The 9,733-nt window shown below is 32.3% G+C and overlaps 2 protein-coding genes across 2 annotated transcripts; both read right to left on the reverse strand.

The window, feature by feature from the left end:
- Window positions 1–1,060: 1,060 nt before the first annotated feature.
- On the reverse strand, window positions 1,061–2,432 carry LOC105799403 (cyclin-dependent protein kinase inhibitor SMR13). Its single transcript, XM_012629934.2, has one exon. The coding sequence runs from the start codon at window positions 1,969–1,971 to the stop codon at window positions 1,603–1,605; it is 369 nt and encodes a 122-aa protein (XP_012485388.1). The 5' UTR covers window positions 1,972–2,432; the 3' UTR covers window positions 1,061–1,602.
- Window positions 2,433–5,413: 2,981 nt separating this feature from the next.
- LOC105799404 (uncharacterized) lies at window positions 5,414–9,269 on the reverse strand. Its single transcript, XM_012629937.2, has 2 exons — window positions 9,059–9,269; window positions 5,414–6,571 (listed from the first exon to the last, which is right to left on the reverse strand). The coding sequence occupies exons 1-2, from the start codon at window positions 9,070–9,072 to the stop codon at window positions 5,803–5,805; spliced, it is 783 nt and encodes a 260-aa protein (XP_012485391.1). The 5' UTR covers window positions 9,073–9,269; the 3' UTR covers window positions 5,414–5,802.
- Window positions 9,270–9,733: the final 464 nt, after the last annotated feature.

Raw genomic sequence — 9,733 nt, forward strand, 5'->3', positions numbered from 1 at the left:
TGAAAGAATTAATCTTCGTGAATCATAAAACGAACTTCAAATTTACCAAAAAGATGGAGAAAATTATGAAGTAACATGAAACAAAATTACCTTTCCTTTCTTTGCCCTGCAATTACATCTTAATAGAGTAATATGTTTAGCCTGAAAAGTAAGTGATTAAAAAAGCACAAAACACAGGGTAAAAAAAATCTGAGTAATTGAAGTAAGCCAAGTAAATGAATAGGAAGAAACTAAATTAATGCTTGAATCATATCTTCAACTTTGGGCTTGTGTTGTAGAGGTGATGGCTTCAAGTGCACCAAATATTGTAATAAGAAAAAACACATTATAAGCCTGCAATAGAAGAAAAATGATGGAAATAAATAATTGAAAGGGAAAGTTGATGATAAATAATGACAACTTTGTATTTATCATTATAAAAGACAAATATAGAGAGAAATGAAGTGAAAATATCTTGAGATTCTCCACAGTAACAATGATCAAAACCCGCACGAGTCTGTTCATTGGATTCTCTTAGCAATGCTGGGGTTAGCTCAGACAGGCAGACACCCACAGTCTGACACTATGATCCCTATCCTCTATTTATTTGCTTTATATAAGCCAACACTTGCTTTCCTTTTCTCACTCAACAACAAACTGAAAAAAGAAAATAAGGGTGAATCCTCCCTTGAGCTTCGCATTTTATCCTACAATGGCATGAACAAATATGGTAGTCTTGTAGTCATGATCCCAAGGGAATTTTGGAGTGCAGTTAGCAAATAAAAAAAATGGGAAAACTTAGAACTTGATCAAAAGAATTTGAGGGTGATCAGCTATTCAGCTTCCCCCACCCACACCCAGTCTTGGCACCTGTTAAAAAGTAGAATACGTGGGGGAGACCCTTTTGTGGAAGTCTTTTCTATTTATTCATATCTCAATCAAAGGGGTCCATATATATGTATATCAAGTGCTTGGAGGTGGAGGTGGGGGGACCCTCCATGTCACCATTTTAGCCACTAATTAAGTCTTTAATCTATACTAATGTTTCCATGTAATTGTGTGATTGTAAAAAGAATACATACGACTCAAAAAAATATGTTCATTGATATTCACTATGAATTTATAAGATAGCCACAAAAATCTAATCAACCAAATAGTAAGATAATGAAGGATTTACACACTGGTGCAATCAGCATCTATCTCTTCTTTCACTTTCTAAAGTTGACTTAACAAACAATATCACACTTAACAAACTTCAAATTACACCCACATATTACAATATTGCATTCTTCCAAAAGTCAGCAATACATTTGAAAAAGAAAAAGGAATTAAAGCTAAATTGAGTCGGAGAGCCCCAGCTAAACTTGGTGATTAGCATACCCTACAAATTTGAAAACCCAACAAAATTTTCCCCTAAAAAAAGTAAGCAAGCTACCTACTTTTGCTGCTTCTTCCTCTTCCTAAATCACTCATAAAAGGTCTGATGTTCTTAAACTATACTCAATGATATCAAACTAAACAAAGAAGAAGATGAAATGGAAGAACACCTAATCTTAAACTATCGAATGGTCTTTATATATATATATATATATATATTTATGCAAAAGCTAGCACTTATCATGATCACACTGAGATATCCCTAAGTGCAAAGAAGAAAAAGAGATCTAAATCTGGAGGAGAAAAGAAAGCAACAGGTGTTCTTTGCAATGAGCAATTGGAGAGAACCCTTTGCTTCTTTGGTGCTGGAGGGCATGTATCCATCTCCGGTATTCGAAACCTTTGAGCTTTGGGTGTAGAGCATGGGCTTGCAGTAGTAGTAGAGCCCTCCATCTTGGAAAGATTATCTGAAGTTATGGTGGAAGAGTTGGAAGGCAATTCCTCCAACACTGATGCCTTTTGAATAGTGGGCTTTACCAGCTTCCTCTTGTAATGACCTCTTCTTGGCTTGCTCGCTTTTCTTGTTGTTTTGCCTCTTCTGCTGGTGGGTGCCATTGAAATTGAAATCTATAAAACCAAACAAATACTTGTGGTGGACGAATAGTTAAAGAGCAGTAGTAGCTCAAGTAGGAAACCGAAGGAATGTTGAAACTGGCAGAAAGAAAGACAAGTGCGAGCCCTTTACCAAGTTTTTTTCAGGGTGACTTAATGAGAGAAGAAACTGTCATCCGGTACTTGTTATACCTAGTTACTACTTTAAAGCTAAGCTACTAAATTTTGACTGAAAAAGTAGTAAGAGAAAGCCAAGTGAATATAATCCCTTTAGAAGCTCAAACTTTTCAAAGATAACAAATATACTAAATCAAAACACCCCCCAAAATGGATCATTTGAAGGAGATGATGATGCAGAGAAGAAAAAAACCCAAGTATCAGATCATAACCAAGTAGTGAAGAAAAACATATTGTTACTCCTAAAAAGATGAACTGATGTAGTAAGAAACAGCAAGAGGTAACTAAAAGCACAAGACAGATCCCTTACAATTCTTGGGTTTTTAATATTTGAGTGGGAAAACTTTTGGGCAGCTGTGACCGCTGCCCTAAACAGTAGGTAGAAAGAAAAGGAAACGAGACAGAAATAGAGGCTTTTTCCTAATAATAATAATAATAATAATAATAATTTGGCTTTGTCAAATTATTTAATTTTAGGCCTTTCATATCATTTATATGTAAATTCCTCTTATCTTAACATTTTTGTTAGAATTTTATGTTTCTTTCTAATTTTTCAAATCCACTAATTAATCAAATTTTATAACTAAACTTAGGATTAATTCCGAATTTAGCTCGAAACTCTCACTTTTAACTCTTTTACTATTTTTTCAATTACGTTATTCCTCTACTTTTATTTTCTCACTCAAGTTCCTTCCTTTTAACAGTTTCTGTTAAAAGAAAATAAGCCAACCAATGAGACGCTACCACATGTAATTTTTTTTAAAAATCATTAAAAATCTTTAAAAATCACAAAAATTTTAGAAAAATTCCAAGAATGAGAAAATTTAGAAAATTATAAAAATATCATATTATATTTTTGAAAATTAAAAAATTAATTTTTCAGAAAAATTTATAAGTATGTGAAACTTCCAAAAAAGTAAAATTTTCATAAATTTTAATAAATGCGTTTTTGGATTTTAGGGTTTTAGAAAATTTAGAATTTTAAGATTTTAAGGTTTTTTTTGGAAATTTTAGGGATTTTTATGATTTTTAATATTTTTTTAAATTGAGTTTTTCAAAATAAAAATACCATAAAATTTTCATAAGTATTCATAAAATTCTAAAATTTTCTAAAACCCTAAAATTTCAAAAATTCTTTTTTTAAAAAATTTAACTTTGCATACTTATAAGAAACTCTAAAATTTGCATATTATAGATTTAATTTTAAAATTTTCTTAAAACCCTAAATTTCCAAACAAATAATTTTTTAAAATTTTTAAATTTTCTAGAATTTTTGACATGTGGCTTGATTTCAAATTCACTTAAAACTTTTAAAAATATAAAAAATAAAATATTAAAATTCCAAAAATCATAATTTTTTAAGAAAAGACCTAAAATTCTTAAAACCCAGAAAATCATAAAAAATATGAATCTATTTTTGAAAATTATAAAAAAATTTAAGTTATAAGTATGCAAAACTTAAAAATTAAAACAAAACTCATACTTTTTTAAAAAAGATGTTCGGAATTTTAGGGTTTTCAGGAAACTTTGGAATTTTATGAAAATTCTAAAATTTTATAGTATTTTTTACTTAAAAATTAAATTTCTTTAAAAATATAAAAATCACAAAATGTAAAAAAACCATTAAATTCTTCAAAATTCTGATAAAATTCTACAATTTTCTAAAATTCTAAAAAAAAAACACGCCTTTTTAAAACTTATGAATTTTTAAAATTTTTTGGAAAATTTGCATACTTATCATTTTTAAATATTTTTATAATTTTCAAAAAAGATTATGATTTCTTTTAGTTTTAAAATTTTCTAATTTTTCTTTTTTTTTGGGATTTTTTTGGATTTTAACTATTTTTAATTTTAAAGTAAATTTTTTTACACGTGGCAGTGTCTCATTGGTTAGTTTATTTTTTTTAACAAAAACTGTTAAATGAGCTAACTTAAGTGACAGAATCAAAAATCGAGAAGGCAAAATGACCGAAAAAATAGTAAAAGAGTCAAAGTGAGAATTTCACTATAGTATATGAGCCAAAATGATATTAAGCCTAATTTTAACTATGAAATTTTATCAACCAATTTATTTGAAAAATTATATGATGAGAAATAATTACACTAAGGGTGTAAAATCTCCACAAGGATATTAGATAAAATGAATCTACTTAAATATGCTTTGAACAAAGATAGAAGGCCGAGACATAAAGCCAGGTAATTTGCCAAAGCACCACGTATGAGAAGATGTGATCTTGTTCAACCATATCAACAAGCGGATATAAAAGGATTCAAAGGATGAAGAAGATGAATATCTTAACATTCTCAACATAGGGTGAGGATACCACAATGCTCTACATAATGGTGGAGTGATGATTTTGTAAAATCTCTATGATAAATTTTTAAGTTTTAAAAGGTTGATGGTCGAAATGTAAATATAAAATCATATTCTTGCATGGCCGAAGACCGAATAAATTTATTAATTATGGCACGGTATTTGTGGAAGTTAATTTAAATTTAAATCTAAAAAACAAGTGAAAGGAAATAAAATTAAAAATGTCGGACCAGGTGATGTCTTAAGACACAAAATCAACTCATCAAACATTGTTATTTTTCCTCCCGAACCGACCCGACTTATCTTGTGCACTATTAGTCAAAACCATATCTATTTGAATAATAATAATAAAAGTCATCAGAAAATAACCTTGGGAGTAATATGAAGAAATATTGAAATGAGATTAAGCATAAATCTGGGCCCTTTGAAAAGTCTGGTAAACATTGATATGCTTTTCTTTTTCACAAGGGCTCCCTGGGCAGAATGCAGAGTGTTCAACTTAACATATCCTTGACCCTTGAGTTTCTCAATATACTTGATGACATGCAAATTCAATCAAGTATTTCCACTGCCATCAAAGTTAATACAAATATATATTTGATGGGATATGCAGCTTCACCACATTTTGCAATGTCTTGAGATTTGTAGATAATGTAACCAAAGCTTGTAATCCCATGAAATTGAGTAACATCGTATGCTTAAAACTTGAGAAAACAAAACAGAAACTAAATACTATGACCTAATTTAGTTCTTCAACTCCCCCACAACAAATATCCCAGACTAAAAGGAAAAATGATATACCTTGCTTTATTTTTAGTATAAAGGTGACTTTTTTTTTTCTTTTTTTATCATTTTGGGACATTTCCTCTTGAAAGGAACATAAAATATCAGGCCTCTTTTTTAACAAAATATTGATGCCATAAAAAAAAAACCCAAATCTTCCTAACAATGAGATAGGAAAGAACTTATTCATACATTATTTTTACCCAGTAAATATCAAAAGAATCCCAACAAGAGTACAACATCTCACGAGTTATTCCTAACAGAATGAAGATAATGCTACAACTAGCATAGAGCAAACTATCATCTAATTGGCTGTCCAGAGGAAAATTCGACTTGTAACCAAAGGCCACAATCAAAGACTAGACATATCAGGTGAATGCCCAATAAAAGATTGTAGCTTCCAGTATTTAACCCGTAACATAGAACCAGTTCCCAGAGAGTAACACATATTATCTTCCTATTGCTAGTAAATAAAATTCCAGCTGGAAAGAGAAACATCATGGTAAGAAATCTTAAGTGGTATAGAATAGAAAATAAAAACAAAGACATTGTCTGAAGAATCACCGTCCTCTTGAAATTGCTTCCTCCATCTCTTCAGAAAACGAAGGGAACAACTCAATATAACGACTCCCAAGTGTCATCCTATCCTTGGACATTGCAGCTTTAGAATCTTCTGCATTTGTAAACTCCACAAATGCTTCTCCACTTGGCCTCCCCTCTGAATTCAATACTATATGAACTGCATCTTCGGATAACACAAAATCTTTAAAGAACTCCATTATATCATCTTTTCCAGCAGAAAATGGCAATCCCCTCAATCTCAATATCCCTGTATGTTCAGCAGATTCCTTTGCTTCATCACTAGATTTGGCCCTTGGGGCATTTCTGCGAGGTGAACCGCCACGAGCATCAGCCACTTCATTCGCTATTGCCTTATAATATTCCTGTCTCTTGCTTCTGAAAACCTCTACATATCTCCTGCCCATGTTTTGCCTATTCTTCTGAAGGGCAAAATCAACCTGAAGAGGATAACCCAAAACACAAAAAGCTTCACCAGTGAACTTGCTGTTTTTATGGACAAAAAGGACATCAACTATGTCCAGACCATGGAAGAATTCAGCCACATCAGTCTCTGTGCAATCGAAGGGAAGACCACGAAGTCGAACAACAGGGAAAGGTGGAGGTTGGCTAACATATGAGTAAGGAGGAGGAGGGGCAGTATACATGAAGCTTGAACCTGGAGAATTTCCATAGAATGAAGGGCCTTGATCAATTATCCGCTGACGCTTTGCACCCATTTCACGCCCATCAGCACCATCGGTATATTTACTTCAGTTTCCAAAGATAATGAAAGTAACGGATGAGACCAGTCAATACTTTAACACATATTGATTATATTCTTTAACATTGGTAATTGATAATGAAAGCAATGCAAGGATCAAGGGACACTTGTGTTTTCAGTACTTCAAAAAAAGAAAAAACCAAGTATATGACATGTTAATTTTAAATAAATTCATAAACCACATATAAAATCTTACTTAGTGAAAAGCAAATGATTCATCAATTTGATTTTATTGTCTTATCTTTTCATATGACTGTGATTACTTGTTATATATTTTAAAATTTAACAACCAAAGTCACTCACGAAGGAGGTAATTGCTAAATGTGTCTATAAGAGCCCCACATACTCTGTACTATATAGACTGTCCCTCCAGCTGAGTTTTGCTTTAACTAATATCTAATAGACTGAAGTTAGAACATAATGAATGATGAATTATAAATATTATGAAACCCTCAACCAGTATCCCAATTGTAAAGACACCCAAAGGAAACCACACACATGAATGACTTGAAAGAAAGACTTCTCCAGAAAACTCACAAGAAAAGTGAATTCCAAAACTTTAATATTTCCAAGACATTTATTAAGTTGTACGCCTCCTTGATAATAGAATGGTCTCTCCTATGTTAAATTTCAATAAATACAGAAGCTTCCAATTGGTGAAAAGCTACATCATTCCTTAAGGGCTTCTACCTCTCGTGCTATCACACATTCATTATGTTTCTCTCAGAACTAGAACCTCATTCATTTTTTTTTTTGGTAAGATTCCAACATTCTACATGCATTGTTGCACACTTCATGACCTACCTAGTCTCAATCTTGCTCTTTCACAGTGACCAACCTTTTCCCTACTCGCCTGACACATACTTGGTGGCTCAATGCACCTCATCTCCCAAGCCCTCTAAAAGATTATTTCATCATGCTTAATATAAATGTAAAATACTTACTGCAACTCCACAAACCAACCAATGGCTACCTACTTAACAAAATGTGCAAAGGTATTACAGGATCAAAACCAATTAAACTTTGCCACATTCACTCACGCATGCGCAATTAAACTACTGGTTTTCAGCAATGACTGAGTCATTATTTTTTCTTTAGGTGTCTGAATTTTTTTCCTTTTCACTAAACATCAATCTGTTACTTGCAACGTCTAATTTGAATGGGTGCTTCAATCATTGTGCATGTCAGATATGCATGCATGCATTGTGATGGTCATGGGATCATGGAGATAACTGCTACATATGCATGCTAGATGCAAAATAAATAAGTAAAAAAAAAAACCCCAATGTTCAAGTAGTTGTTTTTAAAATTGTATTCATGGCCTAGCTGCCTGAAACTAGTGATTATGTTCAATCCTTTCCCATTAATGCAATATTACTAATGCACCTCCCTGCATGGTGCAAAACATACCCACAAACAACACAGACCTCTATCTTGAGAACCTCATGTATCTTCTACAAGTTCATTATATGGTAAAAATCTCATTTGACAAGCTTAATCACTAGTCAGATTCATTGACAAAAGGTAGCTCTGCATATTATGCCAGAAGCACCTAAAGAAGTTCAGGGGGAAGACTATCATAGAAAGAAGCTTGAATTCTATACATGAAATTATACCTGGAAAGTTGGGATCAACTCATGCATAACACACAATATAAGGTGCTGCACTAGGAATCTAGGAGCCTAGGGAAACTGGGAAACTAACGGTTTAGAGTTGGGCAATAGACATGGTCAGTTAAGAAATAGGAAAATGCAGTGCAGGGAAATAAACTAGATATGGCAAGATATTTTCAGTGTGGGCATAGGGTACATATGTACATTAGTAACTTAGAGAATTAACACAGTTACTTGGACGGGTGAGTTGATCACAACTAGGAGATTTGTTGAGATTCACATGTGAGTGTGATATCTTAGATCGGTTTAAAGTAGGATGTAAAGGTGGCATACATTTAAAGTCGAGGTTGGCTTACCCTCCAAACATTACGAGTGTCCACAAAATATCATGATACTCAAAACTCTCAGAGTACCATGCAAACATAAAACAAAAGAAGCAAATGGAAGTGCAAAATAGATACCTATATTAATAGTAAGCTAGAAAAGGAAAAGAAAGGAGAAACTGATTTCAAGCTGATGGTGCTACATAGAAATAAGCAGAAAAAGTAGACAATAAATTGTTCTCTAACGTCTCCGAAATAAGTGTTTAAACTTCAATGAGTGCAAATAAAAGAATAAACGGAAAACTGTTTATCTTAAACCATATAAGCTCCTTTCCTTTTCATTCTTTCTTCGCGACTAAAATTGAGCTATAAGCCCTAAATAACAATCACAGAGAAAACCAAGAAAATGAAAATAAAAACGCAACTGCAAAATTCATCAATCCCGAATAATAAAAAAATCTTGGAGAACAGACGTAAAGAACGAAACCCAGAAAATAAAATCAAATACATGGATTAAAAGAGAGAGAAGTGAAGTTACCCTCTATAGAACATGTTGCAAAATTCCGTTAATTAAGGAAACGTGAAAGGGGGAAGGAAGAAGAGTGTGACAATGCTTTGTCCAATTATAAGAAAAAAGAATGATGGGAAGGAAAATGGGGAAAGAAGAGGCGCTTGAAACAAGTCCGAGATTTCAATATTTCATTTTTGTGCGAAATTTGTATGTGTTTTTTAGGGAAGGGAAGGGAAAGGTGACGATTGAGGAGGTAATCCTTGTGGACTTCTCCTCAGGGTTTGGGCTACTGTTTAAATTAACGGCCCACTTCAATTTGCTCTTCTTCTGACGATTTCTTTTTTCCTTTTTCTTTTTTAAGTTCTTTTACAACTTAATTTTGCTTATTTATGTGGAACGCAGTGAGGCTTGTAGTCTAGTTCCAACCGATTACTGTAAAATGTACAGCAACTACTTCGTTCTCTCCTAATCTATATTCTATTTTTAAGCCATGTCTCTAATATCTTCAAATCACTTTTTTAAGGATATTAACATTAGAAAGCTGAAGAAGCATTAGATTTATCTATGAGTTCAAATTCTGCTCGAGTCAAATTTGAATAAATAATTTTTCTTTTTGTGTTGACTTGATTTGACCAAAATTTGATTCAGATAATAATTTTTTAATTTAAATTTAATTACAAAATACATGATTTTTCATTTTCT

The sequence above is a fragment of the Gossypium raimondii genome, chromosome 9, assembly GCF_025698545.1.
Source record: "Gossypium raimondii isolate GPD5lz chromosome 9, ASM2569854v1, whole genome shotgun sequence".
Classification (NCBI taxonomy): domain Eukaryota; kingdom Viridiplantae; phylum Streptophyta; class Magnoliopsida; order Malvales; family Malvaceae; genus Gossypium; species Gossypium raimondii.

Excerpts from the sequence above, each read along its gene's own strand:
- LOC105799403 (XM_012629934.2), bottom strand. The coding sequence starts at position 1,971 with ATGGCACCCACCAGCAGAAGAGGCAAAACAACAAGAAAAGCGAGCAAG.